The 17,319-nt window shown below is 36.2% G+C and overlaps 1 protein-coding gene across 1 annotated transcript; it reads left to right on the top strand.

Moving 5' to 3' along the window:
• Positions 1-1,036: 1,036 nt before the first annotated feature.
• Positions 1,037-17,316, top strand: LOC131944343 (mucin-2-like). Its single transcript, XM_059304898.1, has 8 exons — positions 1,037-1,514; positions 2,351-3,475; positions 3,913-4,000; positions 5,147-5,376; positions 5,987-6,304; positions 7,097-7,441; positions 10,347-10,435; positions 17,221-17,316. The coding sequence occupies exons 1-7, from the start codon at positions 1,289-1,291 to the stop codon at positions 10,424-10,426; spliced, it is 2,412 nt and encodes an 803-aa protein (XP_059160881.1). The 5' UTR covers positions 1,037-1,288; the 3' UTR covers positions 10,427-10,435; positions 17,221-17,316.
• Positions 17,317-17,319: the final 3 nt, after the last annotated feature.

Raw genomic sequence — 17,319 nt, 5'->3', positions numbered from 1 at the left:
TAAGAACGAATAAGATGAAGAAGAAGAAACCGACTTCAAAAATAAACTAAAACACATATAAGGATATTAACCTATCCTATTGTCAAATCATATTTACTTTACTGTCAAAGATAAAAGTACACAGTAATTGTAAACAAAATCTAGAAAATGCTCGTATGTAAAAATAAACAATCCATTCTAATCATTACCAGTAAACTGCGTATAAAGTTAGTACTATAACAAAATAATAAATAACCAAACAGATGCTATTCTTGACGATGTGTATTAAAATAGAAAAACAAGTAAGATAATAAAATAGTAGGATTTATAAACAAAAACAAATGAGTGTTTTCTTTATCTTCGTAAATGAGGTGTATACAATGACAATAGAAATATTATTTTGGCATTACTTTAAGTTTCTTAACAGCATGTTAAAAGTACAAAATCTTATTTTCCTGCCCCCCCCCCCCCGTCACCCATTTATATGTATTCATATACTTTTTGAACCTAAAAGCACATTACTCCAAGCTGAAAACCTAACACCTTCTAGATTCGTCTATTTACCTTACCGCCAGTCCTGCGCGTACATTTCTCGTGTTTGTACTAAAACTGCTGAAGTGCAAGTTAGAACGACATCCTCTGTACTTACCCAAGGATGTTTCTTTATTTAAATAATAACACAATTTTGACAAACCTCTATAGCTCAAATATTTACTCTCCTTACAAACCAAGCGTCTCTAATGAGCTATATTTATGCACAGTCATGATGCTCTTTCGGCCAATTATATCACACCTACACAAATTCACGACGGCTTAGTTCAAATACGAGTATCCTATCGTGTATGATACGGTATTATGAATCATAATGTAACTTGAGAATTACGTTTGTATTATATTATTTGTTACAAAACTATTTAACATAATTTGTCATATTTTGTTATAATTAGATAAAAACGTGTTATCTGTCAAATATATAAGTAATATGAGATTTGATATGATATATCACGGTATATATATGAGTGTTTAGTCTAAGTTTGTATTAAAAGCCAGGAAGAGTTGAAATCTTCAGTGGCATCTAACTCTAGAGTTGAAATCTTGAGTGGACATATATCTGTAGAGTTGAAATCTTGAGTGACATATATCTCTAGAGTTGAAATCTTGAGTGACATATATCTCTAGAGTTGAAATCTTCAGTGGCATCTAACTCTGGAGTTGGAATCTTGAGTGGCATAATCTCTTGAGTTGAAATCTTCATTGGAAGCTACCTCTGTTGTTACAACTTTATTGTGACTGGTACCGTGTCTATAGAATGATGCCTATAGCGAGACTCGCGATTCTGTGCCTGACATCCATCTTGTGGGTGTCGGCACCCCCAGGGTGTGATGGCCAGTTGATAGAACTGAACTACGCCACCGGCTTCAACTACAGCTCGCCTATCTACTGCACCACCTCGCTACCTGCCACCGACTGCAAGATGTCGGCATGCTACTGGTCAGGGTCAAGGTCATATTGCTGCATGGCTGTCTTTAAATCAGGTGAGCACATAAACAATGTTTTGGAATGGAAGGGACAGCGTGGTCGGATGGTAGAGCTTAGGACTGCTCACCCGAATGATTAGGGTTCAAATATTATGCGCTCGAGTCTGGAACTAGCATGCTATGTTAGTTCAAGTCATGTCTGCCAAAAGCCTATAGCTTGCCTGTGCAGTGTTAAGCCTAAACCAAAACATTGTCTTCTGGCGCGAACAATGTAAATGTTTACTTCTGAAACAAAAAAGATTATATAACAGTTCACGTCTATACTTGGCGATTTTTATCCGTGAATGTTTGCATATTTTTTTTTGGGGGGGGGGGGACTTATTTTTCCTGAGGGGGCAGGGGGAGGACGAACACTGTTAAAAGTATATATTTTCTATATACATTTCCATTTAGTTGGGGGGGGGGGCGGTAGACTTTCTTCAAGGGGGGGGGGGTGGCGCTGAGCCCCGAAGAGATGCCTGGAAGAAACACGTGTTCACATATTTATTTTGTGTGTGGTTTTGTTAGCATAATATACTAACGGTGATTCAAATAGTATATATTTAAAATATTCAACTCACCCTAACAGTCTAAATATCTAGTTAACATAGAATATATGGTATTTGCTCTAATTTCCTCTTGCAAGATTTCATTCTTTTTCGTGGAATTACTTAATTATAACTTGCTTTGTTTTTGATATATTATATTTACATTTTGTCTTTGCTAGTTGGGTGCTTTATTTGAAAGACATATTGTTTTTATTTTATTTTAATGTAACATGAATATGTATTTGCTGCCCTTGGAGACACACTGTCCAGACTTACGTTTAATTAATAACATTTTTTTTTCGACAGCTACTGGTGTATCGTACAACCAGTGTAGATGTAGCACCAATGTCAACTGTGCAGTTGCAACAGCAGCAATGCCGACATCAACGACAACAGAAACGACATCTACTACAACAACCACAACAACACCCGCACCAACCACAACAACTACCGTACCAATTACAACAACTACCACACCAACGACAAGAACTACTGCACCAACAACAACAACGACCAAACCAATCACATCAACCACAACACCGACTTCAACCACAACACCAATCACAACAACCACCAAACCAACAGTAACTACTACCAAACTTGTCCCAACAACCACAACGCCAATCACAACCACCAAAACAACAGTAACTACTACCAAACTCGTCCCAACAACCACAACGCCAATCACAACCACCAAAACAACAGTAACTACTATCAAACTCGTCCCAACAACCACAACGCCAACTTCGACCACTATAACAAGTTCACCAACCACGACAACTACCACACCTACCACAACACCTTCTACAATATCTACTACATCTAACATACCAACAAAAACAGCTACCACATCAACTGCTACAACTACTTTACCAACTAAATCAGACAGCACAGCAACTACAAAACCTCAATCTACAACCCTTCCGACAACGGTTAAACTTTCTTCATCAACGACAACAACAACGACAACCACCACACCAACAACTACAACAGACACACCACCAGCAACAACAACTACTACTAAGCTCTCTTCACCAACAGCAACCACAAAAACCACATCAACAACAGCTAAACCTTCCACACCCACTTCGCCTATAATCACCGCATCAACCACAACTAAACTTACCACACCAACCATATCCACAACTTCAACTTCAACACCAACTAAAACGCCAACGCTGACCACAATTTTATCAGCTTCATCAACAACCATAAAACAAATCTCTACCACACCATCCAAAGATTCCACCACAACTCCCGCCACCACAGTCTCATCATCAACAACACCAACCACCGCCCTATTTTACTACGACAAGTCATTCTATTGCCCCACCCCGTTCCCAACCAAAATCACCAAAGAGTGCGCTAGCGCTGACCCATGTTACATATCAACATCCAGGGACAAATGCTGCATGAGCGCAACCTCCATGTGTAAGTCGTTGTTTTTTTTTATTAAACTAATAGACATTTAGTCCTTGTATTTTCGTTGTAAGGTATAATAATTAAGTTCCTTTAGTCATCTTTAAAACTGGAAAAACAAAAAATGTCACATCTTAAAATTGAAAACCTTTGTAAAAAAAGTTTTAAATTTTGTATTTCTTGTGTAATTAATATAAATGAAGCCCCCCCCCCCCCACACACACATACACACTTATATATATATATATATATATATATATATATATATATATATATATATATATATATATATATATATCCATATATATATATATATATATATATATATATATATATATATATATATATATATCCATATATATATATATATATATATATATATATATATATATATATATATGGATAGATAGATATAGATATATTGGCCGTATGTAAACATTATTTAACAGATGTCCAATACTGGGGATCTAATGAGACCACCCTTGAAGTAATCAACCACTGCAACTGTGCGAGCGAAGTTGTCTGCGATGAAATGCCGTAAGTTTGAGGTTGTTTTAGCTGTATGTTTTTACCAGTACAATAACTAAACGTATTTGTGTTTTATCACTGAAAATAGTAAACGTTTTTTTTTTTTGGTCTGTTTTCCATTTCAATATTATAACATTTTCAAACCAACCATATTAAAACTAATAAAGTTTATAAAACGTAATAAACATGAACTTGAAAATTAAATTATCAAATTAAGTTGTAGCGATTTAAAGTAATGAATTTAAATAACACATAGCAATGATATGTATATTTTGTAATCTGTCATAATATTTGATATATCCTTTGTGTGTTGTGTACTGTTACCTAAATATACATTTTTCAACTTCAAGATTTTTATTTACATAAATCCACAGAATAATGTAAGCAACGCTGAGTTAAAAATTTGAACAAATTACAGGACAGTGACTAATGCTTGAAAATATAAGCAGAGTATATTTTTAAAATGTTTTACTTAATAGATCTTCACAATAAATGTTTTCAATTTTAAATAAATAAATGCATTGAAATTATGTTGTATTACTAAACTTTTGAGCAAAATGGTTATAATAAAACAATTATTTAAAAAAAATGTTGTATATTATATTGTGTCAAACTTAAACCTTAAAGTTGTATGAATGCCTGTTATAAATGAGTAACCTACTATGCATCAGAGTTTGTTTATCGTCTGCTTGTCTTTACCGTCTGCTCGGCATTTGGAAGATCAATATCGTCAAGACATGTCTAGCACCGTGAGAAACACTGCTGGGATATTATGAAGACAAGGTCATATGTCAAGGTCAGGTCAACACATAATCCTATCAATCGCGTACGTGTACCTATGCGAGTTTACACTCCCTGTAAACAATAACCATTGTAGTTGATGAAGCGTTTGGAAAGAACAATATCCTTATTAGAAATAATTGATGTTTTTTATTAGAAACTTTTTATTATATGGTAAAGTTTTAGGTTTCTGAAGGTCGTTGAAGAATTTTATATTCTGTGAGATTTAAAGCAATAAAAACTGTACTTCACATGGTGTGGTGATTATAAAGATTTAATGGCAGTTGTCCAATACTTGTAGACTGCCTATATAATAAGACAACGGTACACATCTTTGGACACAAATACGTTCTGACAAAATTTGTAGTAATACATAACTTTTGTGAAAATGTTATCGAGGGCATGGTTCGGTCTAGTACTGGTCATCGTGTGGTCATCACATGAAGTATGCAGCGGTCAACAGATTACACTGGACACCAGCACTGGCTTCAACTACTCCACCCCCATCTACTGCACGACGGCCGTGTCTGACTACAGCAACTGTGTACCGTCTCTGTGTTACTGGTCGGTGTCTAGACCTAGCTGCTGTATGGCGCTGTTGCTGGGTAAGTTATAGCCACACCCCATGTGTTGTAGTAGTAAGAGAGATAACATTGTACATAGACGTACTGGGGCAAACAAAATGATGTTACTCAGATAAGGGAGGCAAAAGAAAAAAAAACCCGCCGCCAAAAGACAATATTAGAAAGATGATATACAACTTGCACATTTAGGTTTTAACCCAAACCCGAACCCGAACCCTAGCCCTAGCCCTAGCTCTATCCCCAGCCCCAGCGCCAGCCCCAGCCCCAGCCCCAGCCCAAGCCCCCGTCTCACGGTCCCAGCCCTAGCCCTAGCTATGGCGCTAGGATAAGAAGATGTATCATGTGCGTTTATATATTTGCCCGTGCACTTTATGCGTTAATGGCGGGTGTTACCTGGACAAGATCAGAAGTAAATATAGATTGGTGTGGAATGGTATCATACGTTTGTGAAACTTACTTTCTGTTCATTAAAAAAACTTATACACTTTTGTATTCTCATAGTGCATTCTATGAGTAAAATGAATGAGAAAACTTTCATAATTTAAATATTTGTATTCTCTGTTCAATAATGTAAAGCTATCGGCGTACGTAAATTTGCATATATATATATTACGCTTTTGTTATGATTCAGTAAATGGAGTGACGGTAAGACAATGTAAATGTAGTGCTGCTGTCAACTGTCAGCCAACAACAACAACGACAACAACCACTACCACAACGCCAACGACAACCACAACCACAACACCCACAACCACGACAACCAAATCGTCAACGACAACAAAAACAACCACAACCACCACCATGTCGACAACCACCACGCCCTACCTGAAGGAGACACCCAACTACTGCACCACTTCAACACAACTCAAATGGATCGTCTGCTCGGGATTCGTTCCCTGCTTCAATTCCTCGACCATCCAAACATGTTGCCTGAGAATCAGCAGAGACGGTAAGTCGACTCTCCACATTGTAAATAATGAAATTTTTTTTACAGTGTTAAGTATGTTAACCAGCATGACTGTATAGTACGTAATTAGAAAAGTAATCGGAGTTGTAATTTTAAATTGAAATAAATGATTAATGCAAACCTTATTTAAAATGAACACCCAAAAGACACGCAAGACAAAACCTAGACTCAACTTTACGCTAATTAATATCCCGATCTAAAAAAAAAAATCAGATGTACGTCCATTTCCAACCCTAGCACAGTTTTGGTTGTAAAATACACGACATTAAAAGTGAATTAAGTAAATCTGTAAATCTAGCGATCTATTTAGCAGATAAAGTTGAATTTATGTGCAGGAATAGTGTGTTCAGCTCTATGTCCAGTTGCCAAAATACTACTTATTTATATAGTATCTATTTCTTATTTTTATTTCTTATTTTTATATATGTATATATGTATATATATATATATATATATATATATATATATATATATATATATATATATATATATATATATATATATATATATATACATTTAATTAATTAATTAATTAATTAAATAATTGATTAATTAATTTACTTATTTTTCATTTATTATTTTTTTATTAGATTAATTAATTAATTTATTTATTTTATTTATTTATTTATTTAGTGGTCATCAATAAATGACGTCACACATTGTCACATTTATTTAGTTATTAATTTCTTAATTAATCAATTAATTAATTAATTAATTAACTTATAATGCGCATGCCAGTTAATCGTGTTCAATGTTTCTCACCACCGTCCCCAGCGACGAATGTCCTAGTAGACGAGTGCCATTGTGACACGAACAAAACGTGTATCAAGTCCAACGCCCCTGCCCTGCCCCCTACACCACCACCCACCACCCAGACAACCACACCCACGTTACCAGCATCTAGTAGTACCACTTCAGCCAGCAGCACCACGTCAGTCAGCACCACAACAGCCAGCACCACCACATTACCGACTACCACCACCCCATCACCACTCAGTACAGAGCCACTCTACTGCACCCTCACCAGTTCGACTACTCAACCGATAGTGTGCGTCGATCAAGTCCCCTGCTTTAACACCACGACAAGAAACGAATGTTGTCTTGAGACGACTCGAATAAGTAAGTTACTTCCATCTACTCGTGCTGTTAGTTATTTCCCTTTAAATTAAGTTCATTACTTCTCTCAAAATGTATATCTTTTTGTTTCCATTTTATAAAAATACTCACTAGGATTTTATACTAATTCCTTTGTATAGATTTAAATATTTTTCTTTATAAAAGCGTAAAAGACATTAACTTTTTTCAATAAAAGGTTTTGAAATTGAACGTATTTAAAATTATAGAAACCATACAATTTAACTTCTGTTTTTAGTATACATATATCATTGTATTTTGTTTTAATATTAAAACGCCATTCGCTTCTTATACAATTGATAAAATATGTATAATATCTATATATAAAAAGCAAAGTGGTCAGGTGCCCGATAGGGCACTTCCCGGCGCCGCAGGCGCGTCAAATTTGGCACGATGGTGCCTTGGGGCGATAGAACACGAGGGTCGGTGACGGTTTGCCGAAAAGTCTACGGAGAGGGGGTCAAAACTGACCTCGACTGACCTGCGCCTTATATGGGCTATATTACGAAAAAAATTTTCCTCCGACGACCCCCCTTGAAATTTTGTGTGGTGGTAGGAGAACGCCTTGGGGTGTCCCAAAAAACTCGCCATGTCCGGGAAAATTCGTTAAATGGGTCAAAACTGACCAGTCGTATTTCCCTATATAATCTTTGTATTTTATGGGAAAAACAGAGGGTGATTTCAAAACGGATTTTAGGGCACTTACCGTCTTTACATCTGGCTAATTTTTTGCATGCTCTTAGGTAAATGGCTTGACCTTTAGGGAAAACTGTCGGTTTCACTCAAAGCCCTCGACGAGGGCTAAAAAGTGACCGCGGGTGAAATTCTCTTTATATGAGCTCTATTACGAAAAAAAATTTCCTCCGACGACCCCCCTTGAAATTTTGTGAGGTGGTAGGAGAACGCCTTGGGGTGTCCCAAAAAACTCGCCATGTCCGGGAAAATTCGTTAAATGGGTCAAAACTGACCAGTCGTATTTCCCTATATAATCTTTGTATTTTATGGGAAAAACAGAGGGTGATTTCAAAACGGATTTTAGGGCACTTACCGTCTTTACATCTGGCTAATGTTTTGCATGCTCTTAGGTAAATGGCTTGACCTTTAGGGAAAACTGTTGGTTTCACTCAAAGCCCTCGACGAGGGCTAAAAAGTGACCGCGAGTGAAATTCTCTTTATATGAGCTCTATTACGAAAAAAAATTTCCTCCGACGACCCCCCTTGAAATTTTGTGAGGTGGTAGGAGAACGCCTTGGGGTGTCACAAAAAACTCGCCATGTCCGGGAAAATTCGTTAAATGGGTCAAAACTGACCAGTCGTGTTTCCTAATATAATTTTTGTATTTTATGGGAAAAACAGAGGGTGATTTCAAAACTGATTTTAGGGCACTTACCGTCTTTACATCTGGCTAATTTTTTGCATGCTCTTAGGTAAATGGCTTGACCTTTAGGGAAAACTGTCGGTTTCACTCAAAGCCCGCGACGAGGGCTAAAAAGTGACCGCGAGTGAAATTCTCACTATACGAGATTTGGTCATTTAGTCTATGAACAGGGGAAGTAACTTTTTAATGTAATAATTTTAAAATATTTTGTATTCTCTTTTCAAGAAAAAAACAAAAATCATAGAGTATAGCATTGTTTTAAATAAATATTTTGTTATAAATCAAGTTTTTCATTGTATTGAATATGTAAAAATTAATTTCGAAATTAATTTATTATAATATTTGATTGATACTATTGAGAAAACCCTTGCAGCTCTAATAACCGTGCGAGTGATAAGTTTGCGAATATTCCATCACTATCTTTGCACTAGAAATTTACTCCACTGTATAAATTTAGGCCCTAAGCATTTAAGATAGCAGCCAATCACCTATTAATTAATTATTCAATTCCTTAATTTTTTTGAAAACCTAAGCGAAGCTAGGCAGTATGCCTAGTATCTGATAAATCAAATAAACCTGCCTGAGGCTTCTATTAGATAAATCATTTGAATTTTTAATGCATTTTAACTTCTTGTTTGTTCCTTTTCTGAAAGTTAGCATTATTAACTTTTATCCTAATATGTTCATTACTCTTATTTTGTTCCTGTAAAAATTGTTTGAACTTTGCACTGATCTTAATGTAAAGAACTAAACACAAACTATTTATTGAGACTAAGAACCATACCAGGATTGTTGCAATGAAAATGGATTTTATTAAAGATGCTATTTAACCATTAAAAAAAAAAAAAAAAAAAAAAAATTATGTATTACTTTTATTAACTAACTTAGACCCTAACTATCACTCCTAAGAACATTGAATGACCATTCTGTTATATATAATCATATATATATATATATATATATATATATATATATATATATATATATATATATATATATATATATATATATATATATATTTAGATATATATATATATATATGATTATATATGATTATATATATATATATATATATATATATATATATATATATATATATATATATATATATATATATATATATATATATATATATAAATCATATAATATATATATATATAATCAGCTTCATAATGAAAATGTAAACAAAATAATAATGTAAATCTGTATACGTCTTCGCTAACCGATGATTAAATTTGTAATAATAAAACGAACATGGCAAGGTAAACTGACGCTGTAAAATATATGACCGTGGCAATAAAAAAAAAGAAACCAGTAGGATTTGCAAATGTTTTTCATAGTGATGTCACTGGCCGTAATGAAGTCACCTGGTACGTGTCACGCCACGTCAGTTTCCAAATCGTGACGCTGTAAATCACTAATCTTGGGTTGCCAGCAAGCCAGCTAGACTGACCGAATTTTGTACGCCGTCTTCCTTGCCCAAGGGAAATAACTATATTTATTCTTCCACAGGGATCGTCGACCCTGATGGTTCAGTCCGCTACGGGTTACAGAATACCTGCCGATGCTCTCCCTTGGTCCGCTGTGGCTAAACAAATACAGTACGTGTGTACTTGGTTCAACTTTTCATTTTTTTTAGATCTAAGAGTCGGTGTCATTGAAGTCGGTGTTAGGAGATCTAGAGTTACCGAGTGTAATAACTTGGTTAGTAAAATAAATATTGTAATAGTGCCGCGCGGGTGGGGTTTGGTGGGGGGGGGGGGGGGTGTATCTGGAATGATGAAGGTGTTTTATTTTATGTCAGGGGCGGAACTACAGTGCCGCCAGACCCCGCAATGCGGGGGGGCCCACGCCATTTAGGGGCCCATACAGCCGACCATAATCAATTTTTTATTGTTAAAAAAATTAATTTTCGTGCATTTTTGACTTGATGGTTGTTTTGTAAAAAAGATTACCGTAGCTGCGGTTGGATTATCTTTATTCTATAGACACCACCCCACGCTATTGTATATTCTCTTTCCCTTTGTTTTTAAACCACCCTGAAAGCCGTCCTCTTTCTCCTACAATCAAACTTATCAAAGATAAACAAACGTTCACGCCACTTCCATTACTTATTTCCCTTTTTTAAATAGTCAAATAGGGGTGCTCATAAGCTCTTTGTAATAGATTTGTACTAAACAAATTAAAAAGCAATTATTTCTCTGAATTATTTTTTTTTATAAAGTACTTAAAGAATGACACTGTATAAAAAGGAAATGTAATTAATATTAATAATATAAATAAAAATACAAAAAATAAATAAAAATAAACATAACACGAGACACCATTACTTATACAAAGCTTTCAAGGTTTATATTCTTTTGACCGACTAGATGTTTAGAGGTCTTATGGCAGAGATAAAATAAAAAACCGATTTTCACAGAACACACTAATGCACTTACACACATGACATGTTGTTGTAATTTGTTTTAATTAAAAACACTTTTTAAAAATTAAAACCCGAACAGGCATGCAATGAGTATCCTATGTTCGTATTTTGTGTGTGTTTATATATATATATATATATATATATATATATATATATATATATATATATATATATATATATATATATATATATATATATAGGGGGGGGCCTAAAAATTTTATTGCGGGGTGGCCCTTTTTTTCTAGTTCCGCCACTGGCTAGATTAGACTTTAATGTATTGAATACGCCTACTAAAATTTGTATAAGCGTTCAAACTATTCTTTATAGTTTTCTTTAAGCCCAGTGTGACGTCACACTTTCTGAACTCCCCTCCCCCTCATCATTACATTAATCCGAACACCCCACCCCTACCTATAACTGTGACGTTTTTTACATGTCAATCTTTAATTAGCTTTAAAAAAATTAATGAATCATTTAATTATTTCAAAATTCACGCCACATTGCGCTGTCTTCGAATCTTGACCAACGTATCACGTTAAAAAAAATCGGTTCGGTATAAGTGGGTCACATTTCGCTCGCAAGCTTCCGCCCATAACAGACGACAAAAACACCAAGGATCAAGTTAAATAAAGATAGGAAAATAAAAAAGGTATCTTTTGGTATTCTAGATGCAGCAGTTCGTTCTTGTGTTAAAGAGATTGAACGAGTTTGTTAATAACATTGCTATTCAGTTACATCTTTTACGTTTCACTTTTTTTTAAAAATATTTATGAATTGTAAAAATATAATATCAAGTTGATAATTAGCTTTTTGAAACATTTAGTATCAGATTTAGTGTCCAATGTCACTCGATTAAAATATTTCTTCTAGTTGTACAACCCTTTCCGTATCCTGCGATATACAAACTCTAAACGAGAGTTATCTGCCTCTCAGATTTAGTGTCCAATGTCACTCGATTAAAATATTTCTTCTAGATCTAGTTGTATAACTCTCCGCATCCTGCGATATATAAATTCTAAACGAGAGTTATCTGCCCCTGATTCGCTTGTCTCGGCTTTCAGATTTGTCAACAAATTGGCCTGAAAACCGTGAACACGAGCTCAAAAGATGGATGGAGTGACCGCTACTTTTTAGTGATCTCCCCTTTTGTCATTGAATACATGGAGATCTATATTTTTATGTCGACGTTGTGATATCACTCGCTTATGTACAAAAGCAATGCGGATTGCTGTAATTTTTCTAATTTCGTATTTCACGCACGTTTTGTTAGCAATCTGGCAGAAAAGACACTCCGAACACTTCCATACGGTATTTAATAGGGTGTATTGTGTTAAGCGGGTCACTAGACCATATACCATATATGGCAGCAGAGTGGTTTTCTTAGTCGTGGTGGAGGGGGGAGGGTTAGAAGAAGGGTGCTGTTGGTGGGGGGGGGGGTTAGTTGTGGGTAGGATTGGTGGGGATGTCAGGGGTTATAAAACCGTTGGGGGTGCGCTTAGAGAAATGCAGGTGAGCGGCTAGAAGCAGACAGGCCATCTAACATGCACGCACCCAAAGACGAACACATCCTCATACTAATACCACAACGCACATAAATCAATAGACGAATAACACCCTAACACGAACCCAGCGTGCACGAACCTTCCCCCCCCCCCCAACATAAACCCACCCTAACACGAACCCTCCCCCCTAATACGAACCCACCCTAACACGAACCCCCCCCCCCCCCTAACACGAACCCAACCTAACACAAACCCACCTTAACACGAAACCCCCCCCCCCCCCCCTAACACGACCCCCCCCCCCCCCAACACGAACCCACCCTAACACGAACCCACCCTAAAACGAACCCACCCCCAGACGAACCCACCCCCAGACGAACACCTTATCACAACCCCATTACCCAGTGTGAAACCATTTCCCACATTTGCTGCAGTGTATGTTCTAGTTTACCCAGAGATCAATAGTCAGGCTGTACACTGAGTACACAGATGGGTCGAACACTAGCAGTGTGTACATTGTGGTACACAGCGTGGACACAATTCACTACATTATCGTGTACACACCAACCTGCACAGGGCCACATGTACAACACAGCCAGTAGAAGATCGCGCACATTGAGATGTGTACACAAATATGTACACATAAGTCTACAAACTGCAGGCGTACACACCTGCCTAACCACGTCACGTGAGCCAGCTTCTCCAATCAGAGTTGGCTTCTGTTCGTGTGGTCGACTGTGTGTGGGGTAGGGTGGGGGGCAGGGGCGGAACTACAGTGCCGCCAGACCCCGCAATGCGGGGGGGGCCCAGACCGATTGGGGGCCCAAAAATCCTGGCTAAATTATTTAAAAAAAAAAATAAAAAAAAAAAAAATTAGGTGGAGGTCGAGTTATCTTTCTTCTACAGTTACAAACAAACACGATAGTCGGCAAACGTCTTTGATAAAAAATGCACAGACTATATAGCTCGAGAGACCGCCAGACATATAGACAACTTCAAAGACGCAGCCTACCGTTCTTTTTAGTGGCGTCGATTAGGAGAACAAAAAAGCATTGTTATATTGTTTACATTATTAAAATACATATCTATGATTGTGTGTTTAAACTACTGGCCTGAATTCTACAAAAAATATAATTATTTATTTCGATCTCGTACATTTATAATTGCGTTCATTTTTACTTTAACAACTGTATCAATAAACTTGTAAAAGTTTAAGTTATCTCCCTTCAGCGAAGCATCTGAAATTTGACTGTGCCGGTACACTTTGAAATCGGGCTGGGGAAATGTTGCGGCGACTATCCTGGTCTTCTAGACGACCGGAAAAAGTCGGCACTATTGATGTAGATGTTCATCGGCGCTTTCTTGTCCCCTTCCAATGAACCTTCCCAACTCTCTCCCCTGCCCCCTCTCACCCCTACCCCTCACCTCTACCCCTCACCACACCCTTAATCTTACAATAAGATGTAATGCATAGATTAACGAACCGTTTATGAACTACTGAACTGTAAACTGACCACTCCTGCACATTTTGTTAAAGACACTAGTCAGTAGTTGTTCATTTACCTGATGAACAGGGGCGGAACTACAGTCCCGCCAGTCCCCGCAATGCGCGGGGGGGGGGGGGGGGGGGCAGGCCGTTTAGGGGCCCACCCACGGCTGACCAAAATTAATATTTTTTTAAATTTTGAATTTAATTTTCGTGCATTTTTGCCTTAATATTTGGTTTGTAAAAGAAAAACACTAGCTGCGGTACGATTATCTTTATTTTACAGTCACTATACCACGCTCTTCCGCAACAGATAAAATCCATTACACAAACTACAGTGTAAAATATAGGCAACTCTTCAAATTTGAATGACTTCTTTGACCCGTTGCCCACCACCTCTTCAATAGCTAAATAGAGGACACGTAACTGTTTAACCGATCCTCCAAAGTGTACTGTCGCGGATTAGGCAGGGGATGGGGACAAAAGGGGGTTCAAAAATTGTCGAATTTGTTTTACATATTTTAAACAGTTATTTATAGTTGTATTTTTTAACCATTGTCAAGGCCGAGTTCTATTTCCCTACAATCAAACACACGCTGTCGTCGGCAAAATTCTTTTTAAAAAACAACAAAGTCCATAGCACGAAAAGCCGCTACATATGAAGTGGGCTTTCTTCTTTGCGGCATTGGTAAGGGACCCGAAATCCATTGTACATTTTTCAATGTTAATGTGTTTGTGATAGTGGTTGAATTTGTATCTTGCATCCTACAAATAATAAAAAAAATAATATAATACTATACTAGAAACTTCAGTTTTATATACGGTTACTTGTTTTTGCTTTTACGAGAATTATCATAGTAAACTTTTAAAGTCTATACTTGGAATAATCTCCCCTGAGTAAGTTTTACAATGGGCGATGCTGACGTACATAGATCAAGGCGTTTTGTTGTCGCTTTCAAGTTTTTTTCCCGAGCCGACCCCTATCCCACCCCTCTTTCTCAACCTCACAAGTATCGAGGAGATAAATGTATCGTTTATGAACTACTTCCTAACCGTACGATTCAACACTTCAGCACATTTTGTCAGACACTAGACAGCACTAGATCTAGATCTAGTCAACAGATATTAATTTACTTTCATAGTATTAGGCACATCTAATTCACAAAACAGGGCAGGTAAGATTATTTTTATATAATTATTTAGAAATTAATTACGTTTAGAATTAATTGAACATTATTAATAGTCAATTACTATTTATAAATGACGTCATTGAGGTGGGGGTGTGTGAGGGTCTGGCTTTTTGTTAGTCCCCCCCCCCCCTCCCCCTAAATCAGAAGGTTATCCAACGCGTGACCTGGCCACATACAGTTGTACATGCGAAAAACATTTTTCTGTCTATTTTGCATTACTGCATCATTCACCCAATCGCCATGAAAACTTGGGAAGCTGTTGAGTACAGCCCCGCAAAAGTTTCTGTCATAGGCCTAACATTTGTACATATTGGAGTGGGGACTCCTAACGGAAATATGTGATTTAGCGCCTCGTGATCCTGCATAAACGGATGAGGTTACTACTTGAATACAACCGGCGGCAGTGTCATCCTGAGCGCATCACATATGAGCAAGTTGGCCCCCCACAGACAGTCGTTTAAAAGTTCCCACAACACTAGGAATAAGTCTCGCTACAACACTCGATGACTAAATCTAATTAGGTGTCGCACCAATGTTTCTTCCTGGGTAGACTATTTTCGGAGGAGGGGTGGGGGAGGGGGAGCTCTGCCGGAAGAAACAATGTGTTGCACCCATAACCCGTGCAGTAATGTAACCGGTAGCTCCAAGAGCCCCGTGACTCCCCTGACACCTGGGTCGTCGCCGAGGGACTTACAGCATGCCTTGGCGTGTCTAGTTGGTAGTGTGGACAAACCCGCGCCCTAAGATCCAAGAAATGAACTGCCGACATTGTTAACATTTAATTAAACTTCTGGAAAACAGGGCACACGGTTGGTAACGTTTTGATGAAAGCCTCATAAAAACCGGCGTCAGTTTGGAGTGTTGGACTAGATTTAGAGAGTCCGTGCTTCTCACATGGAAAACTGAATGGGGCCAGCTCGTGTGTTGGAAAACCTCTGATTTATTCGGGTACCGGATACATTTTTTTAAAAAAATTTAGTGCGACCTTTGTTTTCCATATATATATATATATATATATATATATATTATATATATATATATATATATATATATATATATATATATATATATATATATATATATATGTATATATATATATATATATATATATATATATATATATATATATGTATATATATATATGTATATATATATATTTATATATATATATATATATATATATATATATATATATATATATATATATGTATATATATATATATATATATATATATATATATATATATATATATATATATATATATATATATATATATATATATATTTATATATATATATATATATATATATATATATATAGGGGCCCAAAAAAAATTCTGCGGGGGGGCCTTTTTTTTCTAGTTCCGCCACTGTTTTATGTAGGTTTATTATGAGGTAAAATTATTTCACATTTGTATATATAGAGAGAGAATGTGTTGGGATATGTTCAGAAAACAAGCTATATCTTTACCTTATTTTGCTTTTTATATCAGAAAAAATATTAAATGCTTAGTTTTAAAGAATGGGCTAATATTAAATGTGGGAAAGTCCATACTGCTTGAGAATTATAATTTGTTTAAGATCTTGAATAAACAGGTAAAAAAAAAACATACAATCGTGTAATAAATCTCTTGTTATGATGTACAACCAAACACAGTGGATATTATTATTTCACGAATTTAAGTTGTTTTTTTTTTAATGCTTCCCTTCATTCATTAATATACACATTTTAGATTGACGCTAACATTCTTCTATTAATTAAACACTGTCTCAATTCCAGGACACAAATTCCGGTGTTGAAATCATTAAAGAAATTGCCTAAAGTATTACTGTCATTTTCTTTTATTAATGTTCTAATTTTTTTTTAAAGCATGTCTAT

This window comes from Physella acuta, unplaced genomic scaffold, assembly GCF_028476545.2.
Source record: "Physella acuta isolate Inbredline_101_S28 unplaced genomic scaffold, ASM2847654v3 ptg000489l, whole genome shotgun sequence".
NCBI classification, from domain to species: domain Eukaryota; kingdom Metazoa; phylum Mollusca; class Gastropoda; family Physidae; genus Physella; species Physella acuta.
Note: the sequence above shows the minus strand (reverse complement) of the source record. Positions and strands in the feature narration are given on the sequence as shown.